The sequence below is a fragment of the Engraulis encrasicolus genome, chromosome 13 (genome assembly GCF_034702125.1).
Source record: "Engraulis encrasicolus isolate BLACKSEA-1 chromosome 13, IST_EnEncr_1.0, whole genome shotgun sequence".
NCBI classification, from domain to species: Eukaryota; Metazoa; Chordata; class Actinopteri; order Clupeiformes; family Engraulidae; genus Engraulis; species Engraulis encrasicolus.
Genome location: NC_085869.1, coordinates 39,464,612 through 39,491,094, shown reverse-complemented (window position 1 = coordinate 39,491,094; position 26,483 = coordinate 39,464,612). Strand labels below are relative to the sequence as shown.

Below are 26,483 nucleotides of genomic sequence, written 5' to 3'. Positions count from 1 at the left end.
CAATTAATGCTGACCGACAGCTGCAGTAAATTTGGCCACAAACTGAGCACTGACAACCGGATATCCTCTTTCGACCAAATTTGTGGAGTACAAATTTTGTCCATCATGGCATCGCACACACTGACCATGTGCACCATGTCATTAAGCATAAATGTATTAGTTCTACGGCATTAAAGCAACACCCTCATACTACGAAGCCAATTGGAGCGGAGCCAATTTTGGTCCCCTAGGGGAAATTCTTTCTCTGCATTTATCCCATTTGGGCTAGTGAATCACATTGAAGTACACACACTAGTCTGTAGCAGTGGGCTGCCTGCTGAGTGGCGCCCGGGGAGCTGTGTGGGGGTTAGGTGCCTTGCTCAAGGGCACTTCAGCTGTGGTCTGGTCGGGCATTGAACCGGGAACCCTTGGGTTGCCAACCCAGTGCTCTAACCACTGAGCCACGACTTCCCCCAACTACTACACTGGGGCCAATGCATTTTCCATTGAGTGATACTGCTTATCCAATCTACCTTCTTTGGTCATGAGCCAGCTGATTGTAAATGACGTCCAGGTGCGCTAATTTCAGCTCAGTGCAATTCAAAACAGGCTTCTCTCTGCTAAAAGGGCATGGGAGAGGCCAATGATGGTTTGTCCATTTATAAAGACGATGGGCAGGTCATAGAGCATAAAAGATGCTCAGGTGTGGCAGCCCCCCTGTGGTTCAATTTGGCTTTTTGATGGCTTCAGCAACAGAATATATCTCAAAATCCCATGAGAAGGAATGGAAGCAGAGGCCCAGGACCATTATTTTCAAAGGCTGTATGTTGTGAAGTTTCCCGTGTTTGCGTTGGAAGAATGCAACAATTAGCTGGCAACTTGTTGCTAGCAATTTGTTGTAATTTTACAACAATTAGCTGGTAACTTTTTATTGCCAGCAATTTGCTTTAATTTTACTTCAATTAGCTGGCAGCTTTTCACCAACAATTTGCTTTAATTTCACAACAATGAGCTGGCAACTTTTTCGCCAGCAAATTTGTTGTAATTTTACAACAATTAGCTGGCAACTCTTTATTGCCAGCAATTTGCTTTAATTTTACTTCAATTAGCTGGCAACTTTTCACCAGCAATTTGTTTTAATTTCACAACAATGAGCTGGCAACTTTTTTGACAACAAATTTGTTGTAATTTTACAACAATTAACTAGTAACTTTTTATTGCCAGCAATTTGCTTTAATTTTACTTCAATTAGCTGGCAACTTTTCACCAGCAATTTGCTTTAATTTCACAACAATGAGCTGGCAACTTTTTGCCAGCAAATTTGTTGTAATTTTACAACAATTAGCTGGTAACTTTTTATTGCCAGCAATTTGCTTTAATTTTACTTCAATTAGCTGGCAACTTTTCACCAGCAATTTGCTTTAATTTCACAACAATGAGCTGGCAACTTTTTTGCCAGCAAATTTGTTGTAATTTTACAACAATTAGCTGGTAACTTTTCACCAGCAATTCAACTCAACTTCACCTTACTGGTGCAATGTGCAATTAATGAAGATTGGCCAACAGGCTGGCCCACTTGAGCCATGAAACTTCCAACACATTAAAAGGACAGGTGCTTCAGTTATTTTGTCCAACCACTGTGTAGACAATTCCACATATATATGGAATGTTTACTTATAAACATGGATCAGAATGAAAACTTTTTGGAACTGAAGTTTTGATATGTGCATTAAACAAGGGCCAAAACCAATCAATTTAAGAATATCCTTATACTTTTTTAAACACTATCTTAGAAGGAGCCCAGTCTGTTTTTAAACTGTAGTTCTAGAGCAGGAGCGTCAATGATTGGAACATTCTAGGAACTTGTTAGCTTTTTAATACAGATCTCTCTTGTTACTCTGTTGTCACACTCTACACCTAACCAATCTGTCAATTAGTGCCTTGCCTCACTTTATTACTAATCACTTTCATGCCGTGATTCAATGATTGCCAGCACCTGCCCAATGCCTGATTACTCTGGTCACATGGTTCATTTTCCCCACTATATAAACCTGGACTGTCACACTGCTTTGGTTGCTTGTCTGAATGGCACAGCATAGCGCCTGACTCACTGGCGCTCACTGGTACTGGCAATCAATTGATTAGCCGACTAGATGAGTGGTTGGTTTGTTGGCAAGATGGCTGACAGCATAGTGCCAGTTGACCAGCTAGCTGCCTAGCAGGTTGACTGACAGCCTGTCCGCCTGGTCAGTTGACTGGCTTGCTGCCTTGCTTGTTGACTGGCTGGTTGACTGGCCGGCTGCGTGTCCGGTTGACTGGCTGCCTGGCTGGTTTAGCCAGGCAGCCAGTCAACCAGCCAGTGAATCGGACAGGCAGCTGGCCAGTCAACCAGCCAGTCTGTCAAGGCCAGTTGGCTACCTGGCCAGTTAACTGGTTGGCTGCCTGACAGGTTAACTGGTTGGGTTGTTTCATCTTTTGAGAGCCATCTTGTAGCATAGCATGTTTTATGGTGTTTTTTGCATAATATTAAATTTAGACCACTTGATTGGTTTGACAAATGCATTTCCATACAGTCCTTTTTGTGACTGCTTTTGAATTCCCCTTTGAGATGACTTGATAAATGAAAGTCCTCTTGAGGAAACTATCACTGTCACTGTGACAACACTATGCTGAGTGATTTATTATTTGTGCCTCACCCATGCAAGGCTGAACTTGTAGAAGTATATGCTTAGAGCAGAGTGGCATTATGGTACCATGCTATCTCAGTAATGGTGGAGGATGGGGACGATACCATGTCGAAGGCATCTCAGACATGGAGGCGGGCAGCGGTGGTGGAGGCGGGAGGAGGCGGGCGGATGAGGGGGCAGGACATGTGCCATGGTCAGAGTAGTTTTGAAAACGGAACAGTGTTGTAATTTTAAACGACTTGCTGGCAACTGTTTTTTTTCTGCAATTTGTTGTAAATTTAAAACAATTTGCTGGCAATTATTCCCCATCAATTAGCTGTAAATTTCAGTTTGAAATCTTTTACAGTGTATGCAACCAAATCGATATAATTTTAATAACTTTTAATTGTGTCTGACGGTGTTGACAAAAAACAAGGTATGATCGGAGAAAAGCCTGATTTCTGAAAAAAATACATAATGGGGAGATTGGCCTTGTGCATTTCTGAAAAGCCAAGACCTTAGTCTACGAGGATATACCATATAATTTTGTAATTCACTTTGTTTTTTTCTGTCAACATTACAACCTGTTTTAGCCACTTTCTCAAGAATCAGTGATGGGTGACATATCAGAGTTCAAAAAGGAGAAATTCTAGGTCCAACTATTGTGTCTTTGAGCGACACAGCAAGTCTTTGTGATGTATCAAGAGCCACAGTATCCCTGCATACAACCAAGAAGGATGAACCACATCCAACAGTATTAACTGTGGATGCAAGAGGAAGCTGTCTGAATATTCTGAAAGGGATGTTTGGGTGCTAACTTGACTGTATTAAAAAAAAAGTATATCGAGAGCTCCACAGGGTCAATACACATGGCCGGTCACCCAAACATCCCTTTCAGACAGCTTCCTCTTAAGTCCAGTTAATCATGTTGGCTGTGGTTCATATAATAATTCAAATAACGTTGATGGTCTAATTACTTATTTATTACCAAAAATGTACCAGCAATGTTTGCTCACAAAATAGCTGTGCTGGGGTTAGGCCTACAGTTTAAAGTACTGATTAGAAATGGAGGGATGATTTTTAACCTGAGTTTTGAAAGGAGATGTCTAAAACCCAGTGTATGTGTTAAGATATCCTGTATTTGTTAATTGTGTTTCAGTGTGTTGACATTGAGAGTTTATCTGTTGTCTTTAGGTAAACAGAACAATTTTAGGAATCTGCGTGTTGACTTGTGTCATGCTGTTATCTGGTGGTGTTTTTATATATACTGTGAGACAGCTGTTTCCACATCACAGTACAACTGTATGAAGACAGAAAGTGCACACACACACACACACACACACACACACACACACACACACACACACACACACACACACACACACACACACACACACACACACACACACACACACACACACACACACACACACAGGGATGTCTTAGAATGACTTGAATATGAATTAGTCTGATGATGACTGTGTCTTTTTTTATTTCATGAAAGGGACAATGGCATCGAAGTTAGCAGAATACCGCAAGGTGAGAAATGTTATATTGTGAATCCAGTATAAAACTGTTAAAGACATTATCAAACTGCCAAACTACATCCTCTTCAGAAGAAACCGAAGACATTAAAGAAGTTACACTCTGTTGTATTTTAACTTTACACCTCCCCTTGAATTAAATAATGACTATTTTTCTCCTGTTCTTCAAGACACCCTGAGTCTGGTGATGTTACTTCTAATTCCAAGCTAACAATAATCACTGAATCTTATGGGGCCAACTAGCAATTCAATTGTATGCTAGTGTATGCTAGTTTGGAGGTAATATTTGAGTTGCCAGATTCAGTGAAGGGCTGGAAGAAATGTCAAACTAAATTATTGAAAGGAGGTGGAAACTGAGCTTATTACCTGAAATGTTGATCACTTTAACTGTTCACTGACTCATTATATTTTGGTCTTCCTGTATTTGGGTTTGTAGACTCAGGTCCTTAGATCAGAAAAGCAGATCAAGGAGGAGTTTGAGAAGCTTCACCGGTTTCTACGAGAGGAGGAGGCAGCCAGGATAGCTGCACTGAGAGAGGAAGAGATGTGTTCCGGAGCTCTGATCAATGAGGCGAAGCATGTGGGCAACCTGAAGTTCAGAGTCTGGGAGAAGATGCAGGGGATTGTCCAATACAGTGAGTAGGCTGCTGTTACACAAACACACACACACACACACACACACACACACACACACACACACACACACACACACACACACACACACACACACACACACACACACACACACACACACACACACACATCTTCTGAACTTAAAGGAGAGTTTCAACTATTTTATGCTGGTTTAAAATGCTCAAACGTAGGCATCTCTGTACTAGCCAATCTTATAATTATGCACTGGGTCCAATGTTAAGGACTCATACACCATGGCCAATCCACTCAAAAACATTCTGAAAGAAAATAAGAGGCTCAAAGAAGGTTAAAGATCTCTGTGGGGCGCTGTGAGGCAGCTGGCTAAGCCCCCCCCCCCACATTTGGGCTTACATGCCCATGGGAACCCAGGTTTGAGTGCAGCCTGGACTCGTATCACAACCTTACCCCATCTCTCTGTCCCACTGATTTTCATACCCTCTACCGTCCTGTCATCAATAAAGGCACAAAAAGCCCCTAAAAATATATTTTTAAAAAGTACATGTATGTCCTGTATCATCCGCTATGGTGAAAAACGTTGCATGAGCCATCTCATTGCTGCCCGTACTAAATATTCTTGGAATTTTACTTTCTCCTTTTTGACATGGAAAAAGGAAAACATTTTTTTTTCTTTTAACATGGAGTGGTGGTAAGGAAAAGAAAATTGAAAATGAAACTGCGACGAATAGGAAGGCAGAATGGCTAGTGACTCTTGAACAACAGAGTGGCCAATGAGCGAAAAGGTTAAAGGTCAAGTCCTGGGCCCTGATTTATCAAGTGTTCTAGGCACAGATCTGTGCGTAAAGTGACTGTGCGTATGATCATTCCTGAGCAAAGTATGTGATTATGAGCATGTACTTGAACGTAAAAATGTGCCTAAATCTACACACACCTCAGACCATGCATGAGAGTGGAAGCAACATGACAGTGACAGTGTTTATGTCCACATGTGTCTCCTTTTACCTATTTTGATATACTGTGCACCTCCTATCGGAAGTGCCTTTCAAAGCCAACTGTATACTGCATGGTCAATATTATCTGCAATTTCAAGATACTCCCACTCGCACGCATGGTCTGAGGTGTGTGTAGATTTAGGCACATTTACGCTTTACACACAGATCTGTGCCTAACAACGCTTGATAAATTATGGCCCTGGCCTTTTATCTTTTAGATACTCCCTCTGTTATTCACATCCCCAACACATTACATTACATTACTTCTAGCTGGCACTTTCATCAGGGTATTGGTTACAGTCCCTGGAGCAGTGTGGGGGGTTAGGTGCCTTGCTCAAGGGTTTGGAGGACAGAGGGGTAGGGAGAGGTCAGTTGGGATTTGAACCTACAACGCTCAGATTGGAAGACCAACTCCCAAACCACTAGGCCACTGTTGCCAACACACACCAATCAGTGTTCATCCCCAACACACACCAATCAGTGTTCATCCCCAACACACACCAAACAGTCTTCAGTTCATGTGTGTGTTCTTCCTCTCTGCAGCTCCTGTTACTCTGGATCCCAACACTGCAGCTGTTAATCTCATCCTGTCTGAGGATCTGACCAGTGTGAGAGGTGGTGATGAGAGACAGCAGCTTCCTGATAACCCAGAGAGATTTGATGGAATTGCACGTGTCCTGGGCTCTCAGGGCTTTAACTCGGGGAAGCACTGCTGGGATGTGGAGGTTGGGGAGAATAATGACTGGACTGTGGGTATGATGATCGAGTCTCTCCAGAGGAAGGGAAACTGGCCGTCTGTGACTGGACGGTGGTGTGTGTATTATAGGAATGGTCGGTATAAAGCACATGCCCCACCGCAGTCCTCCACTCTCCTCACCGTGGAGCAGAGACCCCAGAGGATCAGAGTGCAGCTGGACTGGGACAGAGGAATGCTGTCCTTCACTAACCCTGATAATAACACACACATACACACCTTCACACACACTTTCACTGAGAGAATATTTCCATACTTCCGCACCATACCAGTCTTGAAGATCTTACCAATGAAAGTGAAGGTGACAATTGCGCCTTGAAAGTCAATCTGGTGTTAAATGGTGTTAAAGGCAAAGGTCTGATTTGTCTTTAGTTTTTCATCAAGTCCAAACACGGTATTGCAAAGTAACATTTCTATAGTTTTTCATGACCTTACATTTCTTTTTAATTGCTGTGGTTAATATTTTTTTCTACAGAGAGTTGTGCTCATGTCTGTAATGTTACGCTTGTACGTTTTTTTGTCAAGTATTTCTGGGTGTTGGTGGCTGATGCTTAATACATTTCCAATGATTGACATTAATGGTTTCTTTTTGTCAGAGGTTACATAGACCAATGACTTATTACCGGTTGCATTACCTTTCCTGTTGACGTGTGATTCATTCACCTGCCATGGGAAAGATGCTTTCCACTTCAAAAGGCAAAATTACAAGGGTATTCTGTTCAATACTGACATAAAACACAATGCAGCGAAAGTTTATCCTGATGATGTTGTTAGTGTCATATCTGAAGCTGCCAATCATACTGTACATCTATCAATTTTGAAATTCATATTTGGTAGCGTTTTACATTATCATTTTACCCACACATTCACAACATTCACGCTGCCTATGTACGTTTTTGAAAGACATAAACTAACATTTCTCTCTGCCATGTTAAAAAGGTCGAAGGTTATCTGATCAGGGCAACTCGTGTATCAAAATATTCTATGAGTTGCCCAGTGGAAAATACCATATGATGTGGTGTTCATGTCTGCTTTTCATTATGGCGTTTGGTACGGTATTTACCATAAATCTCATAGCATGTGAATGCCACATTATTTATGCCACACTATTCATCACTCTAATCAGTGGTCTGCTTGGCTGTAAGCCAGAGTCAGATGGCCCTCCCCATTTCTCTCTAACACTATCCTGTCATCTCTCATAGCCTACTGCCCCGTCTAAATAAAGGCATTCGTGCCCAAAAACGTCTTTAAAAAAAAAGATTAAACATATATCTAGTAGGCTACACACCTGCACACATCCAGGTAACCTGCTCTCTCCAGTAGCACCCAGAGCTGAGAGGAAGATGCCTGTTTATCCTACTGGACTTCCTGTCTATGAGGTTTGGCACACCAAGCTCTGTCAAGTCAAGTCAAGTAAGCTTTTATTGTCACTTTATTCATATGCACAATACATACAAGGGAAATTAAATTACGTTTTCTCTCTATACCATGCCAGGATAAGACATATACAAGACTGACATTTTACAGACTGACATAAAGTGCAAGACATGACAGGCCTCTGCCTACAGTAACCAGCACCGTCAATATACTGTGGGTCAGTGCGATCAGTAACATACAACACCAGTTTACTGTGGGGGCCATCACACTATATGTTTACTTACTCACACACACACACACACACACACACACACACACACACACACACACACACACACACACACACACACACACACACACACACACACACACACACACACACACACACACACACACACACACACACACACACACACACACACACACACACACACACACCATTTCCTTTTAATTCTGTGGTACTTATTCTGCAGCAAGCCTCTGTCACCTTAGAGTAGCTAGTATTCCAGTGGATACCAGGTTGCTTTACAAAATTACAGTCTCTCATCACGACTCACTGTAGTTGGCAAATGCTAGACAGACCACCACACGATAGACTGAAGAGCATATCATTCTCTGTAGTATATAGCAGAGGAGGAGTCATGAGGTTAAACACGAATTGAAATGTAAGTCATGAGGTTAAACACAAATGCACACAACTGCGGCAAAAACTCTTTCTGCACCTTGACCTAATATGCAGAGACTTTATGAACAAAAAAAAACTTCAGACCAATTGCTTTGAAGGATTTATGAAACCGACCTATCAGCTTCTGGCTCACTGAGTCCCTCCCTCTCCCTCCGCTTCCTTTGAGAATGAGGAAGTGAAGGCTGAGGCACAGACGACAGCTCTTTTCCCTGTAATACCTGAACACAAGTATACTCAGGTACGTGATACTTTTGATGAAATAGAAGTTGGTTTACTCAGGTTTAACTGCTTGCAGAATGGGCTGGGAATGGTTAGGCCTACATGTTTACAGTTTAGGAGTTTAAACTTTGAGAGTTTTTCTGTCCACACAATTGAAAGTGAAAGTAAATGAGTTGTAACATGATACGGTAGTGCTTTTGTCAAGTAAACAGCATATTTGATCTATTTGTGAATCCTCTTGCTCTCTGTTGCTTTTGCATGAAGATAAATGTATCTCTTGTTATAATTTGTCAAAGGCACAACTGGCCGTCCACTGTTGTGTGAACATACAGTATGTCATTGGTGAGATTACTAGTAACTACAAGTTACAGCAAAAATTTAAAACATTTACAAAATTACAAGATTTCAAGTAAATATGACCTATTGTGTACCCATCCGAATAATACTAGACAGTCCACCGACATACACACACTTGATTACCTATCCCCTATCTCTTTGGAACAGTTGCCTGGAGTGGCCCCAGTTCTTCTCTTTTTTAGTTTTTTTAAATGATCATTTAAGTAATGTGTTGATTTGGAACTAAATTATGCATTTGCTTTTAAACTGTATGAATGTCAAATAAGATCATTCAGTCATTCAATCCCCCCCCCCCCCCAAACACACACACACACAGATTGGCTTCCCGAATTATGATGTTCATCTTTGTATTTTCTGTTTTATTTTATATAGGAGACGATGGCATCAAAATTTGAAGAGGAACTCAGCTGTCCTGTGTGCTGTGACATCTACAAGGATCCTGTCATACTGACGTGTGCTCACAGTGTGTGTAAGGCCTGTCTAAAGCAGTTCTGGGACACCAAAGGATCCAGAGAATGCCCCTACTGCCGGAGGAAATGCTCAAAAGGCATTTATCCACCCAACTTCACTTTAAGGAACCTGTGTGAGGCATTCTTACAGGAGAGGAGTCAGAGAGCTTCAGCAGGGTCTGAGGTGTTCTGTCGTCTACACATTGAGAAACTCAAGCTCTTCTGTCTGGAGGATAAACAGCCTGTGTGTCTGGTGTGCAGAGATTCAAAGAAACACATCAAGCACACGTTCCGTCCTGTAGATGAAGCAGCAGAAGAACGCAAGGTGAGAATCTAGTAGGCCTAATGCAGATGTCTTCTTATAATATCATCCATTATCAAATTGTTAAATGAATATAGTCATATTGTTTTCTTATCTGCTATGTTTCATTCATTATATAGCTCTCTATCATGTTGACACTGTGGCCTAAAATAGTTCCCGTGCATTTCAGGAGGAGCTCAAGATCAAACTGCAGCCCTTACAGACAAAACTGAAGACATTTGAAGAAGTTAAACTCCTCTGTGACCAAACAGCAGCTCACATTAAGGTGAGACCTGGATCAGTATAATAAAGGAGGGAGATTCATGTTGTTTTTAATGCTGTTTTGTCTAATATGTTTATTTGAGGGGTTACAATCTGGAATTAGTCTTAGTTATGCCTAGTCTAGTTATTACCTGTTACCTGTGTGTGTGTGTGTGTGTGTGTATGTGTGTGTGTGTGTGTGTGTGTGTGTGTGTGTGTGTGTGTGTGTGTGTGTGTGTGTGTGTGTGTGTGTGTGTGTGTGCGTGCGTGCGTGCGTGCGTGCGTGCGTGCGCGCGTGTGTGTTTAGACTCAGCTCCTGCAGACAGAGAGGCAGCTCAATCAGGAGTTTGAGAAGCTTCACCAGTTTCTCCGAGATGAAGAGGCAGCCAGGATAGCTGCACTGAGGGAGGAAGAGGGGAGGAAGAGTCAGATGATGAAGAAGAAGATTGAGAAGATGAGCAGAGAGATCTCTTCTCTTTCAGACACAATCAGAGCCATAGAGGAGGAGATGGAGGTTGATGATGTCACATTTTTACAGGTAGGATATTCCATCTTTAAACAATGAGATGACACAATGTCTACATCCTCTTTTTGATATGTTACATCATACTGTATGGTATGTTTTCACTTATTCTGAGAGGAAAAAAGAAGATTGTGAATGGAGAAAATAACATTCAAATTAGAGTACAGTCCCAGGAAAAAGTTTGTACACCCTTTGAAATTTCTTATATTTCTGTCAAAATTGATCATAAAACATGGTCTGATCTTCCCGGAAATCTCAAGAAGGAACAACCAGAGTCTGCTTTAATTAATTCCACCCAAACATTTACATGTTATCATATTTTTATTGGTCATAAGGCCATAACATTCACAGGAGAGCAGGGCATAAGTAAGTACACCCTTGCATTAAGTAGGTTTTAACCCTCAGTTAGTTGCAATATCATCAACCAGACTTGTCCTGTAGTTGCAGATCAGATTAACAAAACAATCTGTTTGTATCTTGTCTCCCTCTTCTTTAGAGAACTGCCTCTCGTCAGCAAGGTTTGTGGGATGTCTGGAGTGCATAGCTTTCTTGACTTCATGCCATATAATCTCAATTGTTTTTGTCAGGGCTTTGACTGGGCTATTTCAGAATGTATATTTCATCATTATGAAGCCATTCTAAAGTTGATTTGCTTCTAAAGTATGGGTTGTTGTCACATTTCAGGACCCATACTCTTGTGTGCTTCAACTGTGTGACAGACTTCCTCACGTTTTTTCTGTAAAATATCACAATAAATTTGAGTTCATTGTTCCACTGACAATAGCAAACTGTCAAGGGCCTGAGGCAGCAAGGAAGCCGCATATAATAATGCTCCCGCCACCATACTCAGAAGAGGAGATGTAACCAAGAATAGGTAAAAATGGGATTAATTCTGCCAATCTAAAATTAATGGGGTTTCTGACCAAAAAAATATTGCTGCACCTTTGAGGTTTGCGAAAAAGCATTTATATGCTTCATAGAATTACTGCAAAATATTCTGTAGACCAACGTTGAAACCAAAGTTGAATTGTTCAGGGGAACACACAATGTCATGTTTGGAGGAGAACTGGAGAACCACACCTTCACCAAAACATCATCTCCACCTTTGAGTATGGTGGCGGGAGCATCATTATATGCGGCTACCTTCCTGCGTCAGGCCCTTTTCAGTTTGCTATTATCAGTGGAACAATGAACTCAGAAGTGTATCGGGATATTTTACAGAAAAAAGTGAGATAGTCTGTCAAACAGTTGAAGCACACAAGAGTATGGGTCCTGAAATGTGACAACAACCCATACTTTAGAAGCAAATCGACTTTAGAATGGCTTCATAATAATGAAATACACATTCTGGAATAGCCCAGTCAAAGCCCTGACAAAAAACAATTGAGATTATATGGCATGAAGTCAAGAAAGCTATGCACTCCACATCCCACAACCCTTGCTGACGAGAGGTAGTTTTCTAAAGAAGAGGGAGACCAGATACATCCAGATTGTTTTGTTAATCTGATCTGCAACTACAGGAAACATCTGGTTGAGGTTATTGTGACTAATTTAGGGTTAAAACCTATTGAATGCTAGGGCGTACTTACTTATGCCTTGCTGTCCTGTGAATGTTTACATCTTATGGCCAATGAAAATATGAAAACTTGTAAATGTTGGGGTTGAATTAGTTAAAGCAGACTCTGGTTGTTCCTTCTTGGGATTTCCGGGAAGATCAGACCATGTTTTATGACCAATTTTAACAGAAAGGTAAGAAATTTCAAAGGGTGTACAAACTTTTTCTTGGGACTGTATGTAAATACTTTACTGACATGTTATGTTATGTTATGTTATGTTATGTTATGATATGTTATGATATGTTATTATGTTATGTTATGTTACTGATGTGTTTATTTTGTAAACATCATTATCAGGACTACCAACTGTACCATAATACCATGCTAACCCATTAGTCATCATCAATAATAATGATGTACTGTGGGTGTGTGTGTGTGTGTGTGTGTGTGTGTGTGTGTGTGTGTGTGTGTGTGTGTGTGTGTGTGTGTGTGTGTGTGTGTGTGTGTGTGTGTGTGTGTGTGTGTGTGTGTGTGTGTGTGTGTGTGTGTGTGTGTGTGTGTGTGTGTGTGTGTGTGGTTACAGTGGATACCATGTTTGGGATGTTTTTATACAATAAATAACAAATGTAAGTATTTGTAACATTAACAACAAATATGTATCAATTTATTTCCAGAACTACAAGAATACAGTAGAAAGGTGAGTGATGTGCCTCCTGTCTCTCTCTTGTCTGTGGTTCTGAACCCAAACCCACAGCAGCACTGACTCCTGAATGTTATTCCAGAGCCCAGTGCACACTGCAGGATCCAGAGAAGCTTTCAGGAGCTCTGATCAATGTGGCAAAGCACCTGGGAAACCTGGTGTTCAGAGTCTGGGAGAAGATGCAAGAGATTGTTCAATACAGTGAGTACACACACACACACACACACACACACACACACACACACACACACACACACACACACACACACACACACACACACACACACACACACACACACACACACACACACACACACACAGACGCTCACACAGACGCTCACACAGACAGACAGACGCACACACACACACACATTGGTCAGGCCCGCATTGGTCAGGCCTGGGACAAAGTCAAGGGCCCCCCACGCAATACATACAATGTAATAACAACCCAATTCTGGGCCCCCTCTCTCCCTTGGCCCGGGACAACATACCCATTTGTCCCCCTCTGTCGGCTTCCCTGCACACACACACACAGCCCCGCCAACAGGGGGGGACTAAAGGGCTTGGCCCTGGGAATTCTGGAATAGAGGGGGGCCCATAACTGGGCCCCCATGACGTTGGGCTCAATTATGATACGTTCACTTCAAAATGTGTTGTTTTTTAGGGTAGAAAAGTGCTTTATTTGCATTCAAACAATTACTTATAGATGTTTGTCTTCATTGCCCTTGAAAAAACGGCCAATAACCCCCTATCACCCCTATTCCAAAATGGTTTGGTCTTTCTAGAAAAAAGACGACAGCATTCGATAAGTGGTCAGTGTGCGCGAGCCAGTTAGTAAACATGCACAAGTCAGGAGCGCAGAAAAAGAAGGAAAATCGAAAAAGAGAGGAAGAAGACAAAAGGCTGAGGGGTTCTCTGGCTAAATATTTCAGGAAAGACTGGAATGATGTAGCGGGCACCAGTAAAAGCAGCTGTGCAGCAGATCCAGGTAAGACACGGCAAACTTTCCAGCCCCGTCGTCAGCCTAACATTGGCACAGGAGGCCGTGAGCAAGTCACACGGGATTCAGTATCAGAGAGACAGGGGGTATCGAATAATTTGATTACCACAACGGCTTAATTACAATGTGTTTCATGCGCCCGTGTAATTGAATCTATGAATGTGCGCATTACTCTGCAATTATGTGTCCAAATCAAAAGTTTCAGGCAGGCACGCGCACGCCAATCAGGCTGAATTGATTTGAGAATCATCCCCGGTCAGCTGAATTACAGCCAGTGTAACTCGACTCTGGTTTAAACTTATTTGGTTTAAAATAAGCCAGTGGCATGTCAACGTGTGAAATTGACATTTAGATAGCCTAGAATTGAATGTAACGAATGGGTTATAACGGTGTCGTTTTGGGGTAACCTGTAACTTTCGTTTCTGATTGCGGTGAACTTGACACTCGCAAGATGAATGTGCTCCGCCTTGTTCCCCTCTCTGGAAGTTCAGCGGACATACACGCGTCCTTGACATGATTCCCCTTGGTCAAGTGAAAATGGTCGATGTGATGAAAAATGTGCTATTCATGAGCTTAAGTAATAGGCTACAATAGCGTGGATTTTATTGTGATAGGATTTTGAAAACCATAACTTCACTCAGTCCATATCCGTAAGGTTGTAAATAAGATTTTGTTTATCCGTTATAAATAGGCTTGTCATCCCGACGTGGTGTGTTTTGGAGCTGCACAAGGGAATTACGTGGTTGTGGTTAGGCGTTTGACTATTTTGTGTAGGGACCGTCAGGGATGAGGGGGTGGGTTTTTTTTTGGTTTTGGGAGGGGGGCCCATTGAGAAAATGTTGTCCCGGGCCCAGCCAAACCTGTCAGCGGCCCTGCACACACACACACACACACACACACACACACACACACACACACACACACACACACACACACACACACACACACACACACACACACACACACACAGTCAACACCCTACTCACCACTTCAGTTTTGAGTTAATGTGTGTTACCATCATTCACATCCCTGACAAACACACCTCTGTGTTCAGCTCATGTGCATTCTCACCCCTAACACACCACTCAGTGTTCAGCTAATGTGTGTGTTCTTCCTCTCTGCAGCTCCTGTCACTCTGGATCAGAGTGCACACCCACATCTCATCCTGTCTGAGGACCTGACCAGTGTGAGAGGTGGCGATAAGACACAGAGACAGCAGCTTCCTGATAACCCAGAGAGATTTGATAAGTATGCCAGTGTTCTGGGCTCTGAGGGCTTTAACTCAGGGACACACTGCTGGGATGTGGAGGTTGGGGATAACCCATGGTGGTATGTGGGTGTGATGACAGAGTCTCTCCAGAGGAAGAGAGACACCTGCATGGGTGAACGATGGTATGTGTGGTATAAAGATGATAAATATGGAGCTCGTGCCCCACCACAGCCTGGCACTCCCCTCACAGTGAAGCAGAAACTCCAGAGGATCAGAGTGCAGCTGGACTGGGACAGAGAAGAGTTGTAATTTTTTGACCATGATAGTAACAAACACATATACCTTCACACACACCTTCACCAAGAGAGTGTTTCCGTACTTCACTACTGTACCTGCTTTGAAGATCTTACCAATGAAGGCTAAAATAACAATGTAACATCAAAAAATAACAGTGTGCGTGAGTGTGTGTGTGCACATGCACTACAACTCTAGGGTGCATCGCAACTCCACTTATGATGTGCTGATGTAAGACTTGTGCTGATATTGCCAAACTGTAACATTTTATACATATTACATATCAATCCCTGAATCATGTTATGCACCTTTATAATTGCCATGGTGCCATAATTGATGTATGCATGATGTATGATGGACCTGTGCTGGTACTGCCTAACTGAATCACATTATTCACCATTATAATTATCCATGATTCCATAATGGTCAGGGCCACTGATCCAGAGTCAGACGTTAGTGAGGTCTTGGAGGACAAATGGGGAATTTTCAACAATATCAAATTTGTGTTTAATTTGATGCCTTTTGAGTTTGTGCCACAGATGATACAGTATGTCATTCCTAATGACAAATGTAGTGTTTAATTTCTCATTACATGATTGTCTTTACTGTCGAATCGCACATTTTTCATCTTTTCATTTTTAGACATCTCTAGTTTCAAATTACAAACATGTGTCTTTAAAGTTCTTTTCAGCATAATAATTAATTGTTAGTTTGACTCTGAATATCAGATGTGTTCTGTTGCCACAAATGCCATGTCATGCTCATCTGTATTCATGGGAGTTGTGTGACACTGAATACATTTCCTTTTATTCAAAGTGTCTCATCATTGTGTCTTTCTTAACACTGGCACATCTTTTTTTTTTTTTTTAAATCTCCTTTCTATGGTGGGGTCACAGACATGTGATGCCATAGTGATTAGTGGTTGGGGAACCGTTACTTTAATCAGATATTTACTTCAGGTTGAACCTGTTTTTATTATTTTATTGTATTATTTATATTGTTATTTATTTTTTAATGCCTTTATTTAGACAGGGCTGCGGGGGAGTGTAACAGGATACAATTTTACTTTGCTGTCAAATCTAACCTTCTTGTACCAGGGTCGTAATGTAGAGCAGTAGTAGTCGTACTAGTAGTGGTAGTAGTGGAGTAGTAGTAGTGATGTAATAGTACCATATTGGCCTGAATATAAGACGTGTTTTTTGTTATAAAAACAGTACTCTAAAAAGGGGGGCCGTCTTATTTACGCGCGTTAGAGAAAAAAAGTTTAAAAAATATATATTATTATTATTATTTTAAACTTAACCTGAATGCGGCCATTAGCCTATGCTTCACAACAATGCCACAAAACTCAATAATGGATGGGTTAAGAGATTGTTTTGTCCATATCAAAAAAATTGCAGATGCTTGTTTCGTTATGACTGCACGTCTATCAACTGTCAATGTCAACGCGATGCGGACGACAGTGCAAGGGGAAAACACAAGTCAATCGCGGCTCGTTGCTCTGCTTTTATTTGTGTTTGGTTTTACAGTCTCATCAGGAAAGCTTTGGTCGTTCTCTTTGGTCAGCCGACAACACCACTAGAAACTAAAGAAATGAAGGGTGATTTGACGAACAACCTGTAGGCTAAGTTTTGGATGCTGTCATCAGTCAATCAATGGTCATCTGTGTGTGCGCGAGAAAGCGGCGCCTTTGACAAGCGGTGCCTTTGACGATATGCCTCGCAACGATGCAACAACACAGAATAATGGTTAGGGCAAGAGATTGTCTTGTTCATATAAAATCACTAGGAGTTTTACCCTTGGTACGAAATGAATATCAATCGGACTTTTAATGTCAACGTGGTCCTGATAGGCAGCGCATGGGTTTCAAGTGCAATGCGTCAATCTGCCTTTGGTCACGTTCGGTTTCTACAGTCCAACGGAAAACTTTGGATGCATAAAATGAACGGCGATTTGGCGAGACGGCTGCTGGTTAGATATTGCTGTCAACTAAGCATTTCGCAAAATCTGTGCATTGCACAATAGATTGCCTATCTCTACTGGACTGGTTGCCTGGCTGGCACAGACTAATGCTCTGAGTAGGCTATAGGCTATGTTGCGTTGCACTTTAAACAGGCGGGCCCAGGCGGCTGTAGCCTGTAGGTGCCTATTGGCGCTTGACAGGTGAAGTGAGTAAAGAAAGGAAAAGGATATGAGTAGCCATCTGTGGTCTTATATCATGGAAATTCCATGAAAATTATATTGTGAAATTTGTTCTTTGTAAAAAGCCTCAGATTTTCCAACAAATTAAAAACTGCATTTTGAGAAAAGTTTCCAATGTGAAACAAAATTAAGTCTTCAAAAAACTTTTTCCCCAAAACATGAGCCTGAAAATGGGGGGTCGTCTTATAATCAGGATCGTCTTATATTCGGGCTAATACGGTAGTAGTAATAGTAGAGTTGTGTGTGTGTAGTGTGTGTGTGTGTATCAGTGACGTTTCAGCAGTAGCACATGTCAGGGCGGTGCAACGACAACCAGTACCACTGCTGTATGGATTTTTTTTTTTTAGTGGACGATCTAAGAAGCATGTTCATTGCAACATATCAACCATCAATTACTAATGAATTCATGGGCATTAAATGCCTTTACTCCACCTGACGTCTCAGCTGAACAAAATGTATTTCACCTGTTATCTGTTTGTGTGTGTGTGTGTGTGTGTGTGTGTGTGTGTGTGTGTGTGTGTGTGTGTGTGTGTGTGTGTGTGTGTGTGTGTGTGTGTGTGTGTGTGTGTGTGTGTGTGTGTGTGTGTGTTGAAACACTGCAGCTCCTGTGGGAGCGTCTACAGCGCCGCCAGTTAGTATTGGAACCCTTTCATTTTATTTACAAAGTGTGCAATATATCCAGAAATACATGGAAATACAAACAACATTTACCATCAGGATCTTTTAATTGAACATTATAAGATATTTAGAATAGAAAATATTTAGAATTTTGTAATTTCAAGCAAAAACACGAAAAAGGGCATGTCCAGGAATATTGGCACCCCTCCTTCAAGGGTTATTAGACAGCAATGGCAGCCTCCAACGGTTTTGGTTTTCATCAATGACTGTGTCCTTTCATTTTACAACCAATCCACTGTTCTTTGGGTTTTTGTCTTGCTGGAGTGCACATGATGTTCAACTCAAACCAAGTGTTCTTGCCATGGTTACAAATTTTCCTGTAAATGATGATATCTGTCATGTCATGATGCCTGTCATGATACCTGTGATACGGTCAAAGCCTCCAATACCTAATGCAACAATGGGGTGACATAATATTATGGATCGGACACCATGCTTGATTTTCGATGGGGAGGGCGTTCCATCTCTTGGGCGCATAGCAAACGAACGCGGCGTCGCCAATCTTCTTTTGCGGCGGGGGGGGGGGGGGGGGGGGGGGGGGGGGGGGGGGGGGGGGGGGGGGGGGGTGGGGGGGGGGGGTCCTTAGCAGCTTGGCATCAGTGGACCTGAGAGCTCGAGCAGGGGCATAAAAAGAGAGCATGACAGATATAACTAGGGGCAAGTCCATTTAATGATTTTAAATGCCCCATTTAAATAAAAGCATTCCTGCCAAAAATAATTCTTTAAAAAAGATGAAACATATAGCACACACCTGCATACATCCAGGTAACCTGCTCTGTCAGTAACACCCAGAGGTGAGAGGAAGACACCTGTTTATCCCAATACTGGACTTCTTGTGTATGGGAGGTTTGCCACACTAAGCCCCCCCTACAGTAACCAGCAGCGCCAATATATAGCCTACTGTGGGTCAGTGCTAACAAACAGCACCAGTTTACTGTGGGGGCCATCACACAGTATTATGTTTAAACACACACACACACACACACACACACACACACACACACACACACACACACACACACACACACACACACACACACACACACACACACACACACACACACACACCAAGTTACTTAACAAAATTATAGTCTCTCACTCACTGTAGTTGTCAAATGCTAGACAGACCATCACACAATAGACTGAAGAGCATATTCTCTATAGTATAGCAGAGGGGGAAGAGCCATGAGGTTAAACAGGAATTTAAATTTAAGTCACGAGGTTAGCCATAAATGCACACAACTGCGGCAAAAACTCCTACTGCACCTTGACCTAATATGCTGAGACTTTATGAACAACACACTTCAGACCAATTACTTTGAAGAATTTATGAAACTGACCTATCAGCTTCTGCCTCCCCAAAGCCCCTTTCATCTCCCTCTGTTTCCTTTGAGAAGGAAGTGAAGACTGAGGCACAGACATCAGCTCTTTTCCCTGTAATACCTGAGTACAGGTATATTCAGGTATGTGATACTTTTGCAGAAATAGAAGTTGGTTTGCTCATGTTTAACTGCTTGCAGAATGGACTGGGAATGGTTACATGTTTACAGTTTAGGAGTTTAAACTTAAAGAGTTTTTCTGTCCACTCAATTAAAAGTGAAAGTAAATGAACTGTAACATGATACTGCAGTGCTGGTGTCATGTAAACAGCAAAATTGTTCTGCAGAAGAGTAGGTAGTAGTAGTAGTATAGAGTGCTCCCAGGTCAAAAAAATGTGTACTTAAGTGTACTTTAAATATATTTAATTTTCAGAAAGTATATTTTAAGTACACTCTATTTATCAAGTACAGTACTTAAGTATGGTATTTAAAAATATACTTATAGTTTAGTGTATTTTAAATATATTTTAAAATCATTTGTATTATTAAAGTTATGTACTTAAATATAGTTTTATAAAATATACTGTTAGTGTATTGTATTTTAAATGTATTTTAAGTATATTTGTATTTTAAAAGTAATGTGCTAAGTGTAGTATTGTAAAATATACTATTAGTGTATTATATTTTAAGTGTATTTCAAGTATATTTGTATTTTAAAAGTAATGTGCTAAAGTGTAGCATTATAAAGTATACTATTAGTGTATTATACTTTAAGTGTATTTTAAGTATCTTTGTATTTTAAAAGTTATATACTTCAGTGTAGTATTATAAAATACACTATTAGTGTATTGTATTTAAATGTATTGTAAGTACATTTGTATTTTAAAAGTAATGTGCTAAAGTGTAGTATTGTCAAATATACTATTAGTATATTGTATTTTAAGTCTATTTTAAGTACATTTGTATTTTAAAAGTAATGTGCTAAAGTGTAGCATTATACAGTGTACTATTAGTGTATTATATTTTAAGTGTATTTTAAGTATCTTTGTATTTTAAAAGTTATGTACTTAAGTGTAGTATTATAAAGTACACTATTAGTGTATTGTATTTAAATGTATTGTAAGTACATTTGTATTTTAAAAGTAATGTGCTAAAGTGTAGTATTGTCAAATATACTATTAGTATATTGTATTTTAAGTCTATTTTAAGTACATTTGTATTTTAAAAGTAATGTGCTAAAGTGTAGCATTATACAGTATACTGTTAGTGTATTATATTTTAAGTGTATTTTAAGTATCTTTGTATTTTAAAAGTCATGTACTTAAGTGTAGTATTATGAAATACACTATTAGTGTATTGTATTTAAATGTATTTTAAGTACATTTGTATTTTAAAAGTAATGGGCTAAAGTGTAGCATTATAAAGCATACTATTAGTGTATTATATTTTAAGTGTATTTTCAGTATCTTTGTATTTTAAAAGTTATGTACTTAAGTGTAGTATTATAAAATACACTATTAGTGTATTGTATTTAAATGTATTGTAAGTACATTTGTATTTTTAAAGTAATGTGCTTAAGTGTGGTATTGTTAATTATACTAGTAGTATATTCAATTTGAAGTCTATTTTAAGTACATTTGTATTTTAAAAGTAATGTGTTAACGTGTAGTATTATAAAATACACTATTAGTGTATTGTATTTAAATGAATTGTAAATACATTTGTATTTTTAAAGTAATGTGCTAAAGTGTGGTATTGTTAAATACACTATTAGTATATTCTATTTCAATGTATTTTAAGTACATTTGTATTTTAAAAGTAATGGGCTAAAGTGTAGCATTATAAAGTATACTATTAGTGTATTATATTTTAAGTGTATTTTAAGTATCTTTGTATTTTAAAAGTTATGTACTTAAGTGTAATATTATAAAATACACTATTAGTGTATTGCATTTAAATGTATTGTAAGTACATTTGTATTTTTAAAGTAATGTGCTTAAGTGTGGTACTGTTAAATATACTATTAGTATATTCAATTTTAAGTCTATTTTAAGTACATTTGTATTTTAAAAGTAATGTGTTAAAGTGTAGTATTATAAAATGCAATATTAGTGTATTGTATTTAAATGTATTGTATTTGAAGACATACTATTGGTGTAGTATATTTTAAGTGTATTTTAAGTGTATTTGTATTGTAATGTGCTAAAGTTTGGTATTAGAAAGAATATTTGAAACGTACTTAAAGTTAAGTATGGTTTTAGTATATTAAGTACACTTGTACAAAGTTTGATTTTAGTACCAAAAGGTAAACTTAAAATGTGTTAAAGCTCTACTTAATTATATTTCCAGTGTATTTAAGTATACTATAAGTTGTCCCAAAATAACACAACTTAAGTATGTACTTCTGCAGCATGCTATAAAGTGCTTTCTCATGACCTTGAAATAGATTTGTAGCATACTTCAAATAGTTACACTTAACCACATGTTAAAGTACACATTAAACATCTTTTAAAGTGAATTAGTAAGTATATTTAAAATGTACTTACATTTAAGTATGATTTTAGTATATTAAGTACACTTCTGCAAAGATTGATTTTAGTACCAAAAAGTCAGCTTAAAATGTGTTAAAGCTCTACTTAATCATACTTCAAGTGTATTTAAGTATACTATAAGTTGTCCCAAAATAACGTTCTTTAAATACACACTTTTGAAGTATATTTTAAATACAAAAATACATACTTATTAAGTATATTAAGTACACTTTTTTCACCTGGGTACTTTTTTTAAACCATCATTTTAGTGTATTTTAACCTAGGCTTATTTATTCATTATGCTTTGTAACATTAAATAACCTTCCACCTTCCATTTTGTTAATGTATTTTCATGGTAAAAACACCATATTGAAGAGCACAAACAGATCTTAAAAAGGCATATAAGGCCTTACCTATTAAACTTTTAAGCACAATACTGAAGTCTGTACTTAAGTTGTGTTATTAGTGTATTAAGTGCACTTTAAGTGTACTTTTTGGCGCACAAATTAAACATGTAAAAGTGTCTTTAATTCGATAAAAGCATACCACCACCAATGATTTCTAAGTATTATTATTAAGTATATAAAAGTATACTTAAAGTGTACTACTCAAGACTATTACTTCAAGAACGTAATTGTGCCTGTTACAGAACAGGTAGTTGTGGTCTAGTGGTTAGAGTGCAGGTCTGTGGTTCAGTGAATTGTGGGTTCAAATCCTGGTTGAGGCAGTGGTTGTTGTCTGAAGTGAAGGTGAAAGGAAAGTTCATGTGAATGGCTGATGATTGTGAACAAGACAGTGTACAATGGAAATGAGTAATTAGAGATTACATTGATGTTTTTTTCATATACTTTTGAAATATATTTAAAGTGTACTTAAAATAAATATATTTGAAATGTGCTTAAAGTAAAATCTACTTGTAGTATACTTAAAATACATTTAGAGTCAATACACTTAAAATGTACTTAAAGCGATTTTTGTGAATATATTTGAAATGTACTTAAAGTAAAGTATGCTTTAGTACATTAAGTGCACTTGTACAAAGTTTGATTTTAGTACAAAAAAGTAAACTTAAAATGTGTTTAAGCTGTACTTAATCATACTTCAAGTGTATTTAAGTGCACTATAAGTTGTCCCAAAATAACACAACTTAAGTATATACTTCTGCAGCATGCTATAAAGTACTTTCTTGTGACATTGAAATAGATTTCTAATGTACTTAAATTGCACTTATCTGCATGCTAAAGTACACATTAAACACATTTTAAAGTTATTTGGTTAGTATACTTACAATGTACTTAAAGTAAAGTATATTTTTAGTATATTAAGTACACTTGTACAAAGTTTGATTTTAGTACAAAAAAGTCAACTTAAAATGTGATTAAGCTCTACTTAATTATATTTCAAGTGTATTTAAGTATACCATAAGTTGTCCCAAAATAACACAACTTAAGTATGTACTTCTGCAGTATACTATAAGTTACTTTCTCATGACATTGAAATAGATTTCTAATGTACTTAAAATGCACTTATCCGCATGCTAAAGTTCACATTAAACACATTTTAAAGTGACTTGGTTAGTATACTTATAATGTACTTAAAGTCAAATATATTTTTAGCATATTAAGTACACTTGTACAAAGTTTCATTTTAGTACAAAAAAGTCAACTTAAAATGTGATTAAGCTGTACTTAATTATATTTCAAGACTATTTAAGTATACTATAAGTTGTCCCAAAATAACACAACTTAAGTATGTACTTCTGCAGTATACTATAAAGTACTTTCTCATGACGTTAAAATAGATTTCTAATGTACTTAAAATGCACTTATCCGCATGCTAAAGTACACATTAAACACATTTTAAAGTGACTTGGTTAGTATACTTATAATGTACTTAAAGTTAAATATATTTTTAGTATATTAAGTACACTTATACAAAGTTTAATTTTAGTACAAAAAAGTCAACTTAAAATGTGTTTAAGCTCTACTTAATTATATTTCAAGTACATTTAAGTATACTATAAGTTAATAAATAACATTCTTTAAATATACACTTTTGAAGTACACTTTAAATACAATAAAACGTACTTATTAAGTATATATTAAGTACACTTTTTTTTACTTGGGCTACTAGTGTCCCTCAAAACCAACTGGTGCTCTTGGAAGGGGTTCAATGTTCAAAAAAGACTGAAGGAAAAAATCCTTGGTCCAGGCACTTCAGTTGGTTAATGTAGTAAAAAACCAACTTTATTTAAAGGGCAGATGCATTAAAAAAAACACCAACACGTTTCGGCGCTGTGGCCTTCATCATTGCTCTATTTGTGAATCCCCTTGCTCTCAGCTTTTATATGAAGATTGTTATAATTTGTCAAAAATACAACTGCCAGTCCACTGTTGTGTAGCCTGATTATCATCGATGTTCAAATCTCTTCGAGACTTGGTCTGACCAAGAGCACAACAATTAACATTTCCCAAACGGCATGGTTGAACTCGCCTCCCTTGGTTTGTTCCCGCATTTTCGGGAACTCAGAAAGTAGGCCTACTTGCATCGCTCTTGACCTGTCTAGTTGCAACGCTGAAAGTGTTGCGTCACTAGGAGGGCACAGCTTGGCTACTGTTGAGTGAACTTGTATTATTGGTGAGATTTGCTGGTATCATGCCACCATCTTGGCCTATTTGGCCTGCAAAATGTACAAAAAGATTTCAAGTAAATATGACCTATGTGTACCCATCTGATGAATACAGCCCACCGACATAATCACACTCAGACCTATTAAGCAGTTCAGACCTCATATTAATGGGCTTGTTCACTCTGGTTAGAATTTGTGTCCACGGCGCTGGGATGGGAGTGACCTCTGCTCCGCGTCCATGTCACGTGGTGTCAAGTCATCGCGGGAAATTTAGGATACGTCTGTATCACCCTAGTTCTCTGAGGGAGATGAATAAGTCATCTCTCGGCCATAGAGATGTCGAAATGAGTCAACCGAAAGAGAACCACTTTTATGCATGCAGTTGCTTGTACCTTGCTGGGCTGCCATGGGACTGTTTTTTTTTGTCTTGGGAAGTCACGTTGGAGATGTCTGTCTTGTTTGCCGTGCATTCATCCCCACGTTTCTACGACAAAACAGATCTCATTGTGAGCAGGCAAATTATGTGTGGTTGCCAACGCGGCTGATGATGTGTAATTTAACAATAAATTGACTATCCAACAGGTCTCCATCCCTGCACGCCCTGATGAAGACCCGGTTGAATTGTTGAGTTTACTATTTGCCATGAAATAATCTTGCATTAAATAAATTGTTTTTGATTACCTATCCCCTGTCTCCTTGGAAGAGTTGCCTGGAGCGGCACCAGTGAACTTTTTTGACTAAGAGACAAATATTTTCTTCTCTTTTTTAGTTTTTTTTATTATTAGTTTTAGAGGTGTGTTGATTTGGAACTAAATCATACTGCTATTATACTTAAAATATACTATGAAAATGAGGAACGTCAAATAAGATCATTCTGTCATTTAATCTCTCTCCCCCTCGTTGGCTTCCCGAATTGTTCATCATATGACTATGTGTTTGTCTGTTTTTATTTTGTACAGGAGACGATGGCATCAAAATTTGAAGAGGAACTAAGCTGTCCTGTGTGCTGTGACATCTACAAGGATCCTGTTATACTGACGTGTGCTCACAGTGTGTGTAAGGCCTGTCTAGAGCAGTTCTGGGAGAAGAAGGGATCCAGAGAATGCCCCTACTGCAGGAGGAAATGCTCAAAAGAAGGCTATCCAAACCTGGCTTTAAGGAACTTGTGTGAGGCCTACTTACATGAGAAGAGCCAGAGAGCTTCAGCAGGGTCTGAGGTGCTCTGCAGTCTGCACAGTGAGAAACTCAAGCTCTTCTGTCTGGAGGATAAACAGCCCGTTTGTCTGGTGTGCAGAGATTCAAAGAAACACATCAAGCACACCTTCCGTCCTGTAGGTGAAGCAGCGGAGGAACGCAAGGTAAGAATCTAGTCTTAATGAAGATGTCTTCTTAATATCATCCATTATCAAATTGTTAAATGAATATAGTCATATTGTTTTCTTTTCTGCTATGTTTCATTATATCCCCGAAACGCGGAGCGTCGGGGATGTAATGGTTTTGCGTGCGCCGCCGCCGCGTCCGCCGCCGCGTCCGCCGCCGCCGCGTCCGCCGCCGCCGCCGCCGCCGCGTAAGGTCTTTCGTGTTAACGCGATAACTTTTGAACGGATGTTTGGATTTGTCCCAGATTTTTTGGGTGAATGCTCTA

General features: G+C 39.2%; 2 protein-coding genes across 2 annotated transcripts in view; both read left to right on the top strand.

Annotated features, from left to right (window-relative positions):
* Window positions 1-4,153: 4,153 nt before the first annotated feature.
* LOC134461755 (nuclear factor 7, ovary-like) lies at window positions 4,154-7,252 on the top strand. The gene is made up of 3 exons (XM_063214622.1): window positions 4,154-4,184; window positions 4,626-4,824; window positions 6,337-7,252. The coding sequence occupies exons 1-3, from the start codon at window positions 4,155-4,157 to the stop codon at window positions 6,864-6,866; spliced, it is 759 nt and encodes a 252-aa protein (XP_063070692.1). The 5' UTR covers window position 4,154; the 3' UTR covers window positions 6,867-7,252.
* A 1,538-nt stretch (window positions 7,253-8,790) lies between these two features.
* Window positions 8,791-26,483, top strand: part of LOC134461152 (zinc-binding protein A33-like) — a 21,724-nt gene continuing 4,031 nt past the window's right edge. Inside the window, exons 1-2 of the mRNA XM_063213914.1 lie at window positions 8,791-8,847; window positions 25,798-26,196. Of these exons, the coding sequence (XP_063069984.1) occupies window positions 25,804-26,196 (393 nt within the window). The 5' untranslated portion in view covers window positions 8,791-8,847; window positions 25,798-25,803. The remainder of the gene's footprint in view (window positions 8,848-25,797; window positions 26,197-26,483) is intronic.